Raw genomic sequence first — 19326 nt, forward strand, 5'->3', positions numbered from 1 at the left:
TGATCTAATTGATTCTGTGATTCCTGGAGTTGTTCAAGGCCAGGCTGGGTGGAGCTCTGAGCAACCTGGTCTAGTGGAAGGTGTCCCTGCCCACGACAGGGGAGTTGGAACAAAGTGATCTTTAAGGTCCCTTCCAGCCCAAACCATTCTATGATCCTGTGAGTCTGTGATCTTGGTGCATGTTTACACACACATACTCTTTCATGGTGGAACTTACTTTGAAGATCTCTTAATAGTCTTTCTTTGGACTTGGCCTTTTTGCTTCTGAGTCCCAGAAAAGGCACATGTAGTTTTTATGGAGAAGAATGTTGGCATGGTTGTGCAAAACACTTTTTGACTGATTCAGGTGAAAGTATCAGCTTTTTGAGTCTGGCCATATTCTTCTGAGAGGCCAAGGCTAAAGGAGAACTCATTATTTTCAGGCTAGAGAAAAACTCTGACATCTGAATGCTTGCTTTATTTTTCAACTCGCACCACTGTTAGGCAAGTCAGATGTTAGGAGTGTTGTGCTTTGATCTTCTGATATAGCCATGTTTAAAACATTTTAATCACAAACCAGTTCAGCGTTCAAAGTGATAGCAGTTTTGTCACCTTCCTCTATTTGCCCTGAAACCCATGCTACAAGTTTAGGTTATCCATCTCTCTTCAGTTCTGGGTAGAAAAGTTAAGTTTTAAAGGAAAAAAACTCCTTTATTTCATGGGATACACTTTTATACACTGTTCTCATATCTCTTGTATTCCTCTGACCTGAGGCAGACCCTGTGCAGACCTCCCGAGGTCCTGTCCAACCTGAGTTATCCTGTGTTCCTGTGGCTCTTTGCTGCTTTTGCCTCAGATCTGCCCATTTGCCTTCTCCCATATGCAAGTTCCTTATTTTCCTCTCACCTTTCCATTTCCCATGAACCTCATTTAAGCAGCAGACTGAGCTCCTCTGTGAAGTTTTATGTGAACACACTGGAAGCTGCCCTGCAGTGCAGGGGTGCAGCAAGGGGCCAAATGGGACAAGATTTTCACCAAGAGAGGAATAATGAGAATCAGGGAAGCAGCACTTTTGGGAGGTACCTCTGTGGGTATTCAGTGCAGGTCCCTGGCCAGATGTGCCTCTGCTGAGTCAGGACAGCTCCTGCTGTGTACCTGGGATCACTGATCACTGCAAGACAAGACTTGAGTCTGGGGAAAATCAGGAAAATAAAGCTTCCCAAACTTCTGGATATAGTGAGTTGAGGGCTGAAGTTATTTTCTTTAGTGTACCATAGACTTTTAATATATGTATGCTTTAAGTAATGAATAAAATTTTATTTATTTATGTGTTTTTTTCCTCTAGCCTAAAGCACAGGGCAGGAAACTCATAGGACAGTTATTTACTTAATCATGTTGTCTCAAAGGATGAAACTGAAAAAATAATTTAGAATTTTTTATTTACTGTTTTATCCCATTTTGAAACTGCATTTGTCTTCCCTTTTGCCTGTGTATCTTAATGATATTTTTCAAACATTTTAAGATTATAGATGAAATCCTGAAACCCTTGAAGAAATAATTTTGCTGTTGGCTCTATGGAGTATTCTTTTACCCTGAAACAGTAGGAGGGATCCTGGTTTGACTTTGATCTGTGGTCTGTTACAGAAGTAGCCTAATAACTATTCATATTGGAAGTTTAAATCCTTGTAAAATGCCTTCATCACAGCAGTAACAAATAGGTCTTGCTCTCTTTGCTGCAGTGGATTTCACCCCAATTCAGTATAAGACTCCACCACCTCCAAAACCAGAAAAAATTATTCCTCCTTATAATGGATTTGGTACTGAAGAAGATTCTTTGAGCTCCTGTAAGGGTGTGGTAATCAAGGCTGCCCATAAGGATTACAGGCAATTCCTGGAGAAAGACAGGTATTTTGTGAGAAAAACTATTTTAGTTTTTTAAATTATGTATTTTTGTGAAGGACATAAATGTTATGTGGGGATGTCATTTTTTTCAGTAAAGTATACAGCTCATCAGACTTATAAGGGACAGGTGCATGAGGCCTGGAAAATGGTTCTTCAATTTTCTGCAAACTCTAAAAAATTTCTCTTTGGAGAAGGCAAATATAATGACCCTTCTATCCTCTACCTCCTTCCCTCTGCTGTCTTCAGTGGGAGTATGACAGAAATCTTAGTCCAAGCATTAGTCAGGAATTTTGGATGATCCAGCAGACCAGCACAGTTTGTTTTTGTTTGACTTTCTGATACTTTTTTTTTATCTGCTGAATTTCATGCAGTTTACTATAGCACTACTAAAGCTTTAACACTTTATTTTCCATTATGAAATGGTTTATTAGGCAGCAGTTGTTGCAGCCAAAGCAGCAAAGCAAAGCCTCCTGTTAAAGATTCACCTGGAGAATCTTTGTAAAAGAGGAAAGCAGTTAGAAAAGGCTTGGGAATGTATTGATAGTGTGTACACAAACACTGCAAATTATTTAAAACACAATCACTTAATAAATATCTAGCTTGTAAGGTCATCTGGTGGACCTGAATTTGTGGGAGATAATCCTTGTATGAATTGCTATTCAGAATTTGTTTTGAAAATATACATACCTAAATGTGTTCTCCCTTTACAAAATTTCTGGGAAGTAACTTTGGGCTTGATTTGCAACTCAACTTGAATAAAAATTAATTTCAGACCTGTGGCAGAGAAGTAATTTTCCCCTGAAAATTATTCCTTTCTGTCTGACCAACTCTACCTAGTTCTTTTAATTTAAGCTGAAAATGGTTTTTGACAAAGTAGTGAATCTTATGCCATCTTCCTTTCTGGTGCAGTAATAACACAATTAATGTATGTTACAAAATTCAGGAGAAGGCATCTCTTAGGGATGAAAACTTTTCTCACACTCTCTTTTTGATTTCTTACCTGTTCCTTTGCTTTTTTAGGTATGGCATGGACAGCAACATTCTGCGCTACGCAGCCAAACTCATCACGGACGCCCCCGTGGACAAGGATCGTAAATTCATTATTTCCTTCTTCCTGAGTGATGACACCATTTCCATTTTTGAATATGCAGAGAGAAACTCAGGTAAGAGGTGGCAATGTCTCTAATCAGCCCCAGTTCCCTTGCTGAATTGGTTGGACTTTGCAGTAAACATTTTGGCCAGACTCAGCAGTAGCAGAAGCAGGGATATGGATTTTTAAATGCAGTGGGAATTACATCAGCAGGCCTGCTGCATTATCTTGCATAGCTGGATGTCATAGTAATTCATGATCTTCCTCACCCAGGATTACATTGTTCATTGCATGACAGTACTTGACAAAATCCATTGGGAACTGCAAGTGTAATACCTTAGAGCTTTTATTACATTTTTATTTGAAAATCTGACCTTTAAACATTTGCTTTTGTTGTGGAATAATATTGTAACTGATGATAAATAGGAACAGGAAATACAAGACATCAAGAATGAAAGACTAAATCTTTTGTTTTGCAAAATTGTGTTATGAAACCTATACAACATCCATTGCATAGAAGCAGCTCATGAAAGCCAAACAGCTGTGACACTTTCTAACATATTTTACCATTAATCATGGAGTGCTGAGCATTTAAAGAGGGAAGATTGCCCTGTGCTAGTCTGGATGTGTGTTTGTGTACAATACTGAACTGTATTCCAAGAGCCTAACTGACAGAACTGAAGTGACAAATAAATGCTTTGTTACTTCTCAGTTCCTTGACCACATTTATCCTATAGCTAGAGCATGGTCACCAAATGTTGTCATGTTTAAATTCTTTTGGCCTCTGTTGTCTGTTTTAGGCTGCCTCCAGCTGAGGATATGAAGGCTTTTGTGATTTTCAAGCATCTTTTTGTTTTCCTGAAGTGTCTTGTGAGGGAAGGACACAGTGGTGGGAAGGATGTCAGGAAGTCATTCTGTAGTTGAGAGAGATGGGGGAGCTTTGGCTTAGCATGACCTTGGTGGAGTAATGAGTGTCTTCCTGTGAAGCCCACTAAACATCTTCAGCAACAGTTTCAGAGCAGTTAACATCCAGAAGTGCCTTTTCAATCCAGAGAACCTCTGATGGCATCTCTACTTGTATCCAGCCATATTATGAGTGCATAAATAGGGACCTCAACCCCAGCTAAAATTTGAGCAATACTCTGAGAAGTGTTTTGATAAGGTGCAGAGTACCTGCTTAGGACTTTGATGAGCATTCCCAGTTAATCCTGTTCTACTACAGCATCAAGATTTAGCACTTTTATGGCATCAGCGTCTTCATATCAATGCTTTACTCACTTCTGAGATCCAGCGGCCTGAAACTTATGCAACTTCTTTTGTTGCAGCTAAATACCCACACACACATACACACACACTTATATATATATTTTATATGTAATGCTGCTGTGAGGCTCTAAAGCAGCTCAGTTCTCCACCACTGAATGACATATCTGATTGGCATTTTTTATGTCCAGAGACATAAAGGGTGCTGCACTGTTAAATTGAAGAAGTCCAGGGGACAGTTTGAATCTTGGACCCCAAGCCTGTTCAGTCACTTCTAGTTCTCCTTTGCACCATTTCAGCTAGACAAGGCCCCAGAGAGCCTTGAACACACAGTAATAATAGCTGTGCTCTGAGACTCCAGATTTATCCTACAGCATCCAGAGGAGAGTCAAACCACACACTGCAGAGCAGATGTGGTCAGCTGGTCGAGCTATCAGCATCATGAGTGCCAGGCCAGAGACTGCTGCCTGCCTTCCTTTTATTTTGGAATGAGAATGTGTGCTGGGATTTCATCTGGGAGTCCATTGAACACTTCTGGTCAAAAAAAATGTGAATCAATAAATGGGCAAATTTGCCCACTGATAGTAACAAATACTTCAAGGCATATTTGAAAGGCATGTGTCTGTAAGTAGACTTTTAAGTTCCCTGGGTTGTTAAAATGGATGGAGTTTCTGACTTTTAGAGGTGGTAGAAAGGTGAAATGAAAGGATATGGCTGAGAACTGGCCATTGGAGAGTTTAGTGAGAACAGCATTGAAAAGGCAAGGAATGTGGTGGAGGAGGTAGAGCAGCAGCTGGAAAAAGGCCTGGGTCTGCTCAAGTTTGTTTGTTCCTACCTTCCTTTTCTTTCTACTTCTTTTCTCTCACTATGCCTCCTTCCTTTTAGCCATGTCTGAAGGAAAAGTGAATGAGTTTCTTCAATGTTAATTAATGGGAAGGCTTTGTAGAGGTCAGGTAATAGTAGCTAAGGAAAAGGAGTAAGATATCCAAAATAGCAATCTGGCCATCCCTCTTGTGCACAGGTTCAGAGGGCTGAAATTTTACCTTTTTATTTACATGAACTGGTGCAAGTAATGCTTCAAATCCCAATGCTTCAAATCCCAATCCCTTCCCCTTCTAAAGGGGAAGTAGTAAGTTGCTCTTAGTTTTCTTGCTTCAGCAAACTGAAGGTTTCAGAGAAGTATTTCACTCTAATATTAGTAACACTGAAACTCTATGAAATTCACAGGGCTGGACATCTTGAAGCACTTCTTGAGATGGGGATCAAAGCCTGAGAACTTTGGCTCCCCATGAAGAAGATCACAACCCCTTTTTTACTCAGTGTAAGACCCAGCCAACAGCTGTACAAACACCTGCAAACTCTGATCTGATCTTAATGGAAGAGGGTCTTTCGTGGTGGTGTTTATTTTGTGCTTTGAGCCTGGCTTTTGTAGATTTCCATCAAAACTCCTTATCAGGTTTCAGTGTAAAATCTCTAACTTAATGAGATATTTTCAGTCATTTTTCTTTATACCACTTGTAATGTATTAACCTGTAACATTTAAAAAACCATTATGGGACAGAAGTAGGTTTCCAATATAAGTGCACAATTGCAGGGAAATAGAGAGGCAAGAATGAATTTCCAATCTTACAGAGACCTATTAAATATTAAAAACAGTTGCCAGGATTATATAACCTAAAAATTTCTAATTTGTTTTTATAGCTGGGTGAAAAGGAATGTGTTAACATTAGAGTCACATTAATGATTTGAATTGTGTTTTGATTCAAGCAAGATCTGATGATTACCATAGTGGAGGGGTTTTTTTGTCTTTTATGGTGCTAATAAAGCAATTAAGACAGACATCTGCTCCAAACTCTGGTTTAATAAGTAGTTTGGGTTTCACACTCATTTACAATTTTGACTATAAAAGGCATTTGATTACACTATTCATCAGCCTTTTACTGGACTTGCATCAGTACCTGGTATTAAGGCAGCATTAAATGTTACTAAAGGAAGATTTTGGCTTTTGGTTTGGAAGCTGAAATATCAACAGGAAGCAAACCCCAGAGTTGCTGTAGGGCACATATCCCAGTGAAACTTAACCTGTGACATAAGGTTTTCCAGAAAGCTTAGTGCATGCAATGCAGTTCCTGTGGTACACCAGAAGTTAATACAGGAAAGTGAAATGTTCCTTTCAGCATCTTAGCCACCCTTGAGTACCTCGTGCAGTTTTTAGTGACACAAATAAAATCATTATACTGTGAAAAGGAGCCATGTGACATCCCCACCTCACAAAGCAAAGAGCAGATCACAGGTAAATTGCATTGGCAGAACAATGTGTGGAAGACAGTATCATGTCACTCCTACGTCTTTAAAAAGTTTCAAAAGCCCTTTAAAGGAAGTTAGAATTAAAGTACATCAGAATTCACAATCTTTATAGGACAGGGCTCTCTTAAGTTGTGATTTTTATTTTCCTTTTTCTGCTTGTGACAGTTTAAGGAAAATTGCCTGTATCTTAGTGTTTGGATCTTAGGTTTCTCAAGGGCCAGTTCCAAGGCTGGTGACAGGGTTATGGGAATGATTTGAAGAGCCACATTTCTGTCCTGTTTTAATGAAAAGCAAAGCAGGGAAGGTGTTTGGCAGGCATTCAAATGAGACATGTCACAGAATGTGCACAATGTCACTGTTGCTGTGGACACTGGCAGAGACAGTCCTTTTTGCAGTGAGAGGGAGGGGAAGAGAGTGTTCTGAAACAGGAAACTGGAGCATAAAATGTGGTATTTAAATACAAATAATCTGGTTTGGGGTGTCTTTTTGCTGATGGCTTGGAGTTTTTTTGTGTGTGAGTGGGTTTTTTTCCAAGTAAAGCCATAATTAATTATTTTTAATTCTGTTCCCATAGGGATAGCTGGCGGGAAGTTCCTGGAAAGAAGTCGCATTAAGAAGCCTGGGCAGGAACTCTTTAAGAGTGAGCCATCTGAATACTACAAGGCTCAGGATCTGTTTGTTGGAGCCAGAGTTTGTTTCTATGGTCACTGCTTTCTTTTGGTGGATGCTGAAGAATACACGTTCAACTACATGGAGAAGAATGCAAATGAGGTGAAGCAGGCTCTTGTTAATTTCTCTTATCTCTCAGGACTGTGGTTTATACCTGTATTTTTCACAATTATTTATACTGTTTCCTCACCCAAGGCTCACAGCACAGTGCTCTCTGTCTAGCAATGGATTTAGGGGATGGCAGCTGGGAGTGAATGCAATTCTGGCCACTCTTTACTGTCTGTTCCCTTTTCCTTTCTCAGAATCCACTCAGTCTGCATTAGGGGTTGTGACAAGGGATATCCCTGCCTATTCCTTCTTGAGGCTGTTCATGAACCTCTTGTCCCTGAGCTGACTAACCCTTGCTGAACCTACAAATACTGTCACCTTCCACAACTTTCTGTGGCAGTAGGTTGAAAAGCTCACTCTCTGCTATGAAAAACAAATATCTGATAAAAGAAGTATCTTCTATCTGTTTTAAACTAGCCTCCCACTAGTTTCAAGGCCAGTTATACTGTTCTGAGGTTTGGGGAAGACCCTATTCACCTTATGCACCACCTTTATAATTTTGTAAATTTTAGACATTTTCCCCCCTCAGCCTAATCCTGTGCAGGTATGAGTCTCACCCTTTTTAATCTGTCCTTGCAAAGTAACTGTGAGATGTGGAGGCTGGAACAGTGTTCAGTACTCAAGATGTGGACACATCCAATTTAGTCTTACTGATAAGGCTATTTCATGTCCTAATTTGATTTTTTGGGTTCATACACATTTTTCTACCAAAATGTTTCCCTTGTAATATTAGAAATTCACATCACAGTCAGGAATTCAAGCTTACAGTGTTTATTGAGTTTTACTGTCTTTTCTTGTTGCCTTCAGAGGGAAGAGCAATAAATTGGGAGCTGGAGTGCCTCTGCTGCTTTGTACTTTAGTAGAATGGTGAATTTTTTTGTAAATTAATCTGGATTTGTAAATTAATGTGGATTAGCACCATCTGCCTTCCCTGGAACAACAAGGAATATCTGCAAAATGCTTGTGGGTGTAAAATGCTAAGACTGCTAAAAGCTTAAAGCAGTAAGATACAAAGCTGAAACCTCAAAAATGCAATCCAGTGTGTTTCCTTCCTGCTGAATGGTTTCTTCTCCTGGTAGAATCAAAACCAAACCTTTTCTCCAAAATTCAGAGCTCATCTTTAGATTGTAAATGTTCTTTGGAATGTTGTTTGCATTGATTGTCCTGGATCAAATGGATGAGACTTTAGTTCTCCAGACTGAATGATTGTATAGTATCAAAATAAAATCTGCAAAATGCGAAGAGGCAACATTGAAAATATGCCCTTAAAGTGAATTTTGAAAGGGTCTTTGCACAATTAAGGTTTTCATGCAGCTGGTAGGAAAAAAAGGTTGATTGTCCCAGAGGTAGGGACTTCACTCATATCCTTTGACTAGAGCTCCAGAAGTTTGCCTCAGTTCATCAGGGGATCACATACTCAAATCACAAGAACTTCAGCAATTACTAGAGAAGATAAGAGCTGGAAGATTGTTTAGAAAAAGGGCGAAACAAGATAAATATGGCTATTTGTTAGTTGTTTCTAAAATTCAAAACAAATAATTTTCCTCCTGAATGGACAAGAGATTTCCTTCCAGAAGAACACATCAGTATGTTTTCTAAAACTGGTAAAAGAAATCTGTATGGAATATTTCTTCATGGAAATTGCCATTTTGACCACAGTTCTTCAGGCTTATGGTGATTTAGATAAATTTTGATTTGTAATCATAGTGCAGGTGAATATTGAAAATTTGTTTGAAACCATCTAAGATAGTTGGAAAGCTTTAGTTTTCTGTTTCAAATTATACTCACTGTATTGTCTTTATGTTAAAGGGAGGGAAAAATCACAGAGTCTTGTCATTTTGATTGCCACCGTTACTGAAAGTAACTTCAAGGACTTAGTTTAAAACTTTTCAGCACTTCTGGTTTATTTTTCAATATGAGGAAAAAATATTTATTTAGAAAGTATAGATTTGCTTGCAAAACAGAGCAGGTGTGTTGTGCACAGTCCTCCTGGTATTATTCAGGTTTGGGGAGGACTGTTTCAAACAAGGCATCACTGGAAGAGAATTCAGCATCTCTGAACTGTATCAATTGTTCTAACTTTGCTGTGTGCTGCAGCACAAACATAGAAAAGGGTTTTACTTCCATTGAATTCAGCATAATCATCTCTGAGTTAAGCAAGGCAAGCAAACCAAACTAGACTGTGACTGGAAACATATCAGGAGTTACATGAGAAGGGGGAAAGCTGGTGAAATTATTGCCATGCTTCTTGGACACTCAATGCCTATGTAGGTGTTTGGAATAAGTAGTTTTGGAAAAAAGATGTAAAAATAGCTGTTTTGATAATGTAGAGAAGACAGGCTCTTAAATATTCAGAACACTTTGTCCATCCTGAAGTACTCTGCTCTCTGAACCCTTCCTCAGTCTTTTCTCTGTTCCTTGCTCGAGCCCCAGAAGACTCTGTGCTTATGCCCCAAACAGAAACATCTTGGAGAGGGGCCTGGAAAAGCTGCTGCCTCTAAAACTCTTTGATTGCTGGTCCAGCTGCTCCAAGCCACTGCCTTGCAGGGCATTGCCTGCCAGGGCTGCACCTGGGGTTTTGGCAGAGGCAGAAATTGTCTTCTTCAATTCTGAGAAAAGCCTGCAAGAGCTGATGTATTGATTAAACTTGGATCAATTTGTACTGCTCTGGCAGTGCCATAGGGACTTTAACTACCCTTTTCTAGAGCATTTTGAACTGCTACAAAGTGTAGACACACTTGAGCACAGTTGGGGCTGAGGCCTAATTTTTATGTCCTGGTCCTTAATACTAGTCATACCAAATTTCAAATAATTGCTATTGGAAGAAATGGGAGAAAAGTATTTTCAGGCAGTTCATTGTGCTTTTTAAGCTAGATAGAGCATGATAGATATACGAACATAGTAGAAGTCACCCCCAATTTAATGACTAAATACTCCTATGTTTTATATTAAAAATGGGTATAGCAAATAAATCCTTGGTAGAGCACTAACATAATGATCTGAATATAGATTGAAAGCCTTTGTGCTTGAGTTCTGTTTAATCTGAGTTCAAATTTATTTCAATGGTCTATTTAGGAAGAAATATACATGTAAGCATTTTTATATACAACAGGTAAAATTGGTTCCTAAAAAATTTCTAATGTGCTGTTTCTGAATATGTAAGACAGTGTAGTCCAAGATGAATGAGACTATTTGTTGGAACCTTTCTGGAGCCAATGGTGAAAAATTAGCTTTAACATTGTGAAATTTATGACTTGAGAATTCAGTGAGGTGCACCAACATAAAATGATGACCAAGTTATTAGAACTGTACTTTAAATGTTTCTACTTCTGCTTTAGAAATGCAATGTTTCAAGCAAAAGTGGGTCTTCTTTTATGTTGCTGCACTAAACTTTCTGAGAATGCAGGATCTGATGATTTTTGTTTGTTTATATTCTTGATAGTCTTGCTGAGGTTCTCATGTGCCCATTTCTCCAGCCTGGACAGGTCCCTCTGGATGGCATCCTGTCCTCCAGGTCTTTATAATCCATGTCTTATTTCCTCTTTTAAGTTCCCTATGGCTGACATTCATGTTGTCCTCAACAAACTGAAGAGCATGACTGAATCTCACGCCAAAGAAATCAGAAAGACATTTGCTATTACTGACCCTGAGCATACCAAAGTGATTGGGTATGACACTTTCAGGTAAGACAGTGGGTTTGGGGTTTTAATATTTAATAAAGTCACATCCCCCCAAAATGTATAAAGCATGACTGGGTTTTGATGCTTTCTGTCCAGCTGAGAAATGTCATCGATTTGTTTTGCATTTACTTGGAGGTGTAAAAATGAAAGTAAATCCATGTTCCAGAAAAAAAAGTGATAGTTTCAAGTAAGCTGAAAGGCACAAGAGAAATCTGTCTGCTTTTTATGGAGCTGACACAGTGTTATGAAGAAGGGCACAAGTCAGCAGTAATATATATGCTGGAAGATAAAGAAAAATCCATCCTGAGAGTCAAACAGTAGTTTTGAAATTCAAGTAGGAATGTTCAAGTCGTCTCCTGAAAATGGTGTTTGGGTTTTGAACCATTGGTAAAGAAGACAGTCTTTACAGAACTAAGGTGTACTGAAATTATAGAAGGCAGTGCTAAGCATGTTTCAAAAAGATTGGGAAGCAGTAGTGAGAACCATAATTAATACTTGGGTATTAATTTAAGCATAAAGGGAGCAGAAATCTGGCAATGATCCAGATATGGCAATGGGCAGATGTAGAGATACTTGAAAGAGGAAAAAGTGTTCAAATACAAACTGATTTCAGTTTATCTCACAGCCAGAATACCTGAGTGTACAAACTGTGTTGGGCACAGTACTGGTAAGGTTAATGATATGAAAGAGGGGAGAAAACTTTGCTTAGAAGCATTTGGTTTTCACAGAAGTTATACACTGTCTATTTAGGAACTGTCATAATAACTAAGGCATGTAAGTAGATGAATATTGCATGGAATGTCATCTCCATAGGAATGCTAACCAAGGCAGGAATTGCTTCTGAAATATCTCAGAAGAGAAATAGATCAGCAGAAGGTTCTTTCAGCAATACAAAGTGAAAGTAGTGAGAAATTAAAACAAGCTGGTATTCAGAAATGAAAAATAAGTGATTTAAAGGTAGGACTTAAACTAAAAGAGGCCACAGTGTTTGGCAGCTTTTGGTCAAAGTACTTCTGAACTCAGATATTTTGTTCAGCAGAAGTGAGATTTTGAATTGCTAATTGCATTAAGAAGGAAGATGTTATTACTTGACTAAGAAGAGAGAAAATTGAAAGTTCATGTTTAATGGGAGAAAGCTCCTGGCACCTGGAAAAGGTTTTTAATTTATGTACAAGGTCACTATTTAAAAAAAAACCCCACTGTTTTAGTTCAAATTATGAAATAATCACTTGCAAAGCTTTGTGCATTCACTAAGAACAGCTCAAAGGTTTGGAACATTTGTATGATAGAATTAGGGAAGCAAACTTTTAGAAGGGATGATTGTGCTTTTAAATGGCAGACAAAGGTTTTTATTTTATCCAGAAGAGGCTCAGTTGGGTGTAAATTTAATCATGGACATAATCTGTGCAGCTGTGAACAGCTCAACAGTTTAATTTAGGGTGGTGCTATTCTGTGACATGGAGAGAGATATGTCTGATCATGTGGAATGGAGGGACTTGGTTTAAGCCACAAAAAATGCAGGAGCCCTCTCCATGAGCAGGAAATCTGGGGAACCCAAATAATCAGGGTTTTCTGGGCCTCAGTGCTCATCCAGGCCAGCCTCAACTCCCTCCTATAGGGGAAGGCCTGGAGTCTAACAGGGGAAGAATTTGCCTCAAAGGAACCTTGAATGTTTGTGCTCCATAGTGATAGTAGGTTTTGTTTCTCTTAGTATTTCTGTTTGTATTATATCCAGTAATCTAAAGGTTCTCATTATTATCTGTGAATCTTATTTTAGAATGTAAGAAGCATTTTTAATGACAAAAACAAGAGCACTTCTTTACTTTGAAAATTCCACTTTATCTTTGAAAATTCCAAGATACTTCTATGTGAATAGAATATTTTATTCTTTCAGTTTCCTAAGGTGTACATCTCTGTTTATTTTTAATCTGCCATGACATTTGATTACTATAACTAACAACAAATTATTATTTTTAGTGCAGGTAATTATCTGTGTGACAGCTTCAATGATAATCCTCTTTGCTTATCTTAAATACAGCTGAGGTTTTACTCAGCTTTGAATTTGGCTGTTCAGATTTCATCCCTTCTACCTATGTAATTTTATATAATCTGCATGTAAAACTACATCTATAAGTATGATGTAGTAAAGAGAATTGTGATTATACAATTTACTTAAACTGCTTTCAGAACCCAAATCTTCAGTACTTCATCCAGGAAATAAATGTGTGATGTACACTGAAGCTATTCCCTAAGTTATCATTAGAACTATTGAAATCTTTGTTAAAAAGTGAATTAAAAATATTTAAAACTTAGATGCCTGTGCATCACACAGCCCTATCTAGGCTGTTTTTTCTCATAAGCTACTGGCAAGATTGTTTGCTGTTAGAGACAAAGAGCATGTGGGTCTAACAAAGATGCCTATCTTCAATTCAGCTTGAGAAGCAGCTCTCTTGAGCAGTTAATTATGACTTTCTGTAATAAATTCAGATTGCAATCTGTCCTATTCTTCTAGAACAAAAAAAAAAAAACGCAAAACAAGAGATAGCTAAGCTGTGGGAACAATTATTGGAGCTTGGTTTTTTTTGGTCAGGGAGAGTTTAGATGTCATTCTGTTGTGAGTCTTGGGTCTTACTCATTAGTCCCTCGCAATCACTAAAGCATTTCTTAATTCCCAAGTGAAATAATTTTATCTGTGGGTTTTAGTGATTTGATTGTCACTGACTGGATTGAGAAAATAAAAAATAAATCCTGACAGCGGAAAAATCTGTGCCATGTATGGAAAAATCCAGTCTGAATTGGAAATGGCTGATGTTATCTACAGCCCCCAGCTCTGCCAGCCCGAGCACTGGAGTGCCAGGCTTATCAGGCAGCATTGTCCTCTCTGTGTGTGCAGTTGTGTTTATTGCAGGCTGCTGGAAGGAGGCTCCAGCTTTGACTGCAGCTCTGAATGCTGCTGCAATAGAAATAATAATATCCAGTAAGTGGAAAAATAATACTGACAAGATAATGATAATATTAGTAGATGGAGCAGATCTTGGTCATTAAGTTTGTGTACCTCAAATAAGGTTTGCTACTGTCAACAGCTTGTCACTTCCTTGTATTTATTTCCTGCCACTGCAAATAAAAGACTATTCTGATTTATTCAATATGAAAAAAGAAGCAGTTGAATCGAAGTAGATACTCTGCAGTATTTCGCTTTTCTTTAAGAATTGTGTAAGTGCAATCCTATTACATGAAGCTTTCCTTTGAACAGGACCACACAAACATCTGAGAAGAAGCAAATGAGGAACTCTGTTTCTTGTTAAAAGTTTGCAGATTTGGAAGGATCCTAAATTTCTGTGCTTTCAGTTCACATATGAATGTTAAAGAGATCCCTTATTAGAATAATTCAACAATTGAAGTATTCTCCAGGCAGCCATTTAGCTCTTATGTCAGAACTTTGTGCATCACTACTAATTTCTTCCATTTGTTTTCAAGGATTGGAGTTTAATCACAGTGATTCAGTGTCCTCATGGGTATCACAAGGTACAGCACTAATTGCACCAGCAATTGCAGTGAAGTTTATTCTTAGTGCAGTGTATTCAGAAGTATCATATATAATTAATCTAATTTTGACTAAACACATAGGCTTATGCTGATGCTTGCTTGTTCAAAAGCCTGGTTGAATGTGAGTGCACCAGAGGCAGATGTTTGGGATCATAGAGCCAATGTAGTTACAGTAATCCACATTTGACAAGAGGCCTTGTAACAGCTGAGGGAGCTGACACTGTCCCATCAGATGGATCTCAAAAAATTTCTTCTTCCATGGGCTAGGCTGATTTGTCTGAGCAGCACACACAGGCTTGGGAGAGCACATCCTAGGCTCTTCCTTGCATGGGATCTGATTTTCCACTTACAGCATCCAAGTGTAAGCTGCTCTTGCTGCTGCCTTACATTCTTGCTAGGAGAACTTGTGATTTGGTGTAATTCTCTGTATGGCATCTCTGGTAAAACCCTTCAGTCATGGTTAGGGTGTATTTTTGTATGTATAGACAGATACTGAGGAAATTTGGACATCCTCATTCAAAATTAGTGATTATTAACTGGTTTTAACTTGTTTATTTAAAACTAATGTAGGCTGTTGTTTTTGTGCACAGAAATTGGATAGTCAGTGTCGCTGCTGGAGGATTTTCAGAACATGAAATTATGACTCTTGGGCGTCACTATGGCATCAGAGAGGACAGTCAAACAGACCTCCTCTTCCTCCTTTCAGTGGCTCAAGACAAACTAAAGAAAAATGCCTTTGAAATTTTTGAACAACTGAATACAGTGTTTTTGTACAACGACCGAGAAAAGTAAGTTTCCTCTCTTTATCCCAAACTGTTATTTGAGAAGCTTTTCTTGTAAACCCACCTACTTTCTGGTTGTTGCTGAGCAAATGGTATATTGTGTCCAAAGAATATTATGTGTAATGTTAAGCCTCTCTCAGCACTTGACAATAGACAAGAAGAGGACAGCCGTTTTTGTCTAATCTATATTTTGTACATGGGCTTTTTATTGTAGATGCTGTACTGAACATTCTGTGTCATCAGATACCAGTTCATGGGCAAAACACAGGATTTTACATCAAAAAGGAGAAATAGTGATTTAAGGGGGGAAAAAAGGAAAGAATGAATCTTTATGTGACTCATTTGCCCTTTTTGTTCCCTGATGTCACATAAAAAAGATAAAGAATCACAGAGAATCACTGAGGATCTCAGTATGAGAAAGGCTACAATGTGGCCTTCAAGTTTCTCAGCTTTGTAATAGCAAAATTTCGTAAAACTTTGTTGTCTTTTTTTCTCTATCCTGATAGTCCTCACACATTTTCCTAAGCACAGAAACACTCACTTGAAGTAAACCTGGAAAATACCTAATGTATATTTCTACCCCTCTCTTTCTTACATGCAGGTGTGGATTGTTGCCCTCTGAGACCTGCAGGACTATTTTCAAATCCTTTAAGTTGCCACTTCCTGATGATCTTCTAGAAACTTTACTGGCCAGGTAACTTAAGGGCAGATAAGGTGACCTGCATGCATGGGTGCAAATCAATGCTAAATATCTGCTGCAGACACAAATCTTCAGAAATTGTCATTTATCTAGTATGAATCATTTCATGATGCAGATTTTGTCCCTACACAGACAGACTTTTCTATTTATAGAATATTTATAATCAACTGAGATGCATCCATCTTAGCAACTTCTCTTCATTTTGCCTGGCATAGTAAATCATCTGGGGTTTGGCAGAATTCTATGGAATTCATCTTTCCATAGATGAGTTATTGATAAAATCAGTTCTTGATGCTTATCATTTCCAATAAGATTCACTTTTTTTGCTTTAGTTGTTCCTGTGTATAGATGTGAGGTAAAAACAATAATCTTATGAAAACACATTGTGTGAGTTCCAAAGAACACACTAACATGAATACAATAAAGTGTCTTTATCAAGTTTACAGCATCAATAGTAAACAAAATTGGTTTGCTTCTCCTATTAATCTCCCCTGAAACATATTTTATTGCCATTTTTAAAAAGGAAAAGGAGTGTTGGGATGGCTTTGGTACTTTTCGATGGCACATTTAGCTTTCTTGAGACAAATTGCTTTGCTACCTGTATTAATGGGAGTAGAAGTGAAAAGAGCTACTGTTTAGTGCACTGGTAATAAAGATTAGAGTTCACAATAAGCTATGGTGCTCTGAACACTCATGTCTTGTTGAGTTTGGTTTTCCTGGACAGATTTTCTGGTAGTAGGTTTAAATCCATACTTGCTGGTTTCTTCTTTCCCTTGAGGGAAATCCTAAAATCACATGTTTTGTCTGTGTTTCCAGAGTATGTTAAAAACAGGAACAGGTCATGTCTTCTGTCATGTTTACATGCTTTCAGATAAATGTGCTTCTTGATTTCAGGAGGAGTTGCAAATTAAGCATCTGGGTTTAGTAATTAATGAAAACACCCTTGTCAGGCAGAAATGTGCAATCCATTTTGTTAAAGCTTCTTTGTATGGCTGTTCATCACTTCTGACACTGAGTTATAAGCATTAGTCTTCAGAAATGTCTGAATTTTAACAATACACATTAAATTTTAACAAGTGATGTTTTAGAACTCCCAGCAAGCTGCCCAACACAATTGTTGAAGAACAACTGACATCCCATGTTACACAAGGGGTTCTTACAGATTCCATTTCTTAAGGGCTGAACTTGAATGCACAACAAGGCCCTGGAAGTTTTCCTTTATGTACTAACTCAGTTCTGATAAGAAGCAGACAAGCCTGACACATCCTGGGCTCTAGGGACATGTTTATTGTTTGTGGATTTATATCAGGGAAAGCTTCTGTGCCCTGAACCTCTACTTTCCTAAGGAGTGAGTGTAGGCAGTTAAAAAGAAAAAGCCCAGTACACTATAATAAAAATTAGAGATAAGCTTAGAACACAGGGAGGAGATCAAGGGCTGGATTTCACCCAGCTTTAGCAAGGTGCCCATGACAGCTGGATGAGGTTTCAGCTGCTGTAGGTTCTTTCTGTAGGTGGTGGAGGAGAGAGTTATCTCCTCAGCCTGCATCAGAGCAGCATTTCCAAATTCCCATCCATTTTCCCTAGTTTCTAAAGGGGCTGAGGCCAGCCTGTGTTACAGATTTCTGTATGAGAAAGGTAAATGAGAATGGTGTGAAGCTGGGCCTCAGAAATCAGTGTGGGAAGTGCTTCATTTGACAGAGAGCCTTGTGTAAGGCACTTCTAAGTTACAGCATCAGCTGCTTCAAAGGTGGCAGTTTAAGTGGTGTCACAGCACTGCAGGTAATGAGGAATTGTCACATTCTTCATCATGTGTGCACTTGGCACTGCTTGGGAACTTTGTTGTTTTATGAAGGTGCAGAGCCTGGGAAATATTTTTTTGAACTCTCTTTAATAGGACTTAATTTCCAGTAGTCTGTAAATTGAAGAGGTGAGTCATCTTAATGAGATTTAAATTTTTCCTTTCTTTATGCTTTCTTTAGTTTTCTTCAACACTGAAGAATCATGAAACAGGCAGGTTTATTGTTGATGAAGAACAGTCTCATTCCTGGGGAGTTTGCAATTCAGTGTGGGCCAAGTTTGTCAACAGTATTCCAGTATTCTTTCCTTGTTTATTTTTAAAAAATATTTTTATGAGGAACCATTTAGTTTTGTGTCCATTGATATTTCTAAAACAAGTGGTGGTGGTGGTCCTACTCTGTGAATCTTTATTTATGAAGGAAGAAAGTGGTACAATAAAAGTTGCTGGACTGATTCCCACATAATCAGTATATATAGCTAATGCACTAGCTGGACCCCATTCAGCTATAAAATGATGCTGGACAATGTGATCAGATAATGGCTGAAGGCTGAAGCTCTGTGTTTATTCAGCTTTGCTATCTGAGATTAGGTGGCAAAGACTTTCTCCAGGACTTAATGACTCTATTTTTCCATTTTGAAAGGTAGTACTCTTAAAATATTTATTATTTACATTTGGAAATTATACTGCAATGATCTGTCACTTATTACAAGCATGGGACTAGAAATTACTGTCTTATTTTGTGGTCACCTCCAAATGACCCAGGACTTTGTTTACTGTACCCAAAGACCACTCAGTTGCCATGGAGTCAAAGGAGACTTAGCACAAAAATTGGGATTTCAGAAGACCTTTTCATATTGTCCATCTAGTGTCAATTTATATTTTTAGTTGTGGGATGTTGAAACAGGAGGATTTAGGTACCCAACAATGTGAACGTTTTTCCAATTTACCTGAGCTGGCATGTTAAAAGGCATTTACTTTTCCATCAGCATTTTCTCATTTGCTTTTTTAATCTCAGAACAATACAGAATTTAATCTCATTGTTTAAAAATGCAGACAGTACACAGTTGTTTCTGCCAGAAAACTACAGTAGTCACTATAAACATGTCTTTAAATTTATGCAGGCATAATGAACAATTACAATTTGTTTAATAAATAAATTTTGCGAAGTGCTTAAGTAATGACTTTAGGGGGTTTTTCTGTTATTTTTATTTTCTGTAATGCTAAATTGATGCCAAAAAGGACTTAAAAAGAAGCAGTCTTTCCCTGGAGGATTTATAAACAGGGAAGGGAAGCTAAGGAAGGGAAAAATTGAGAGGAGAAAGAATCGATTACGAGCTTACAAGCATTACATGTTGATTATTCTGCATTAATTCAGTTGTTAATTGGAGGTCCCTAGTTTTTAAATTATGTTTTTCAATTTCTGTTAAAAATAGCTGAGTCTTTTTTCACCTCTCTACACTGCTGGGGAGAGTCTGTTTGAAAGGTGCTTGTTGTTTTGAAAA

General features: G+C 38.1%; 1 protein-coding gene across 1 annotated transcript in view; it reads left to right on the top strand.

The window, feature by feature from the left end:
• EFHC2 (EF-hand domain containing 2) overlaps positions 1-19326 on the top strand; it is a gene marked incomplete at its 3' end in the record, with an annotated part of 55911 nt that overhangs the window by 31238 nt on the left and 5347 nt on the right. The window contains exons 8-13 of the mRNA XM_084226929.1: positions 1719-1884; positions 2902-3044; positions 7116-7312; positions 10868-11001; positions 15135-15332; positions 15928-16020. Coding sequence (XP_084083055.1) covers positions 1719-1884; positions 2902-3044; positions 7116-7312; positions 10868-11001; positions 15135-15332; positions 15928-16020 — 931 coding nt within the window. The remainder of the gene's footprint in view (positions 1-1718; positions 1885-2901; positions 3045-7115; positions 7313-10867; positions 11002-15134; positions 15333-15927; positions 16021-19326) is intronic.

Source organism: Fringilla coelebs (assembly GCF_963513975.1).
Source record: "Fringilla coelebs genome assembly, chromosome: 2".
In the NCBI taxonomy this organism is placed as follows: Eukaryota; Metazoa; Chordata; class Aves; order Passeriformes; family Fringillidae; genus Fringilla; species Fringilla coelebs.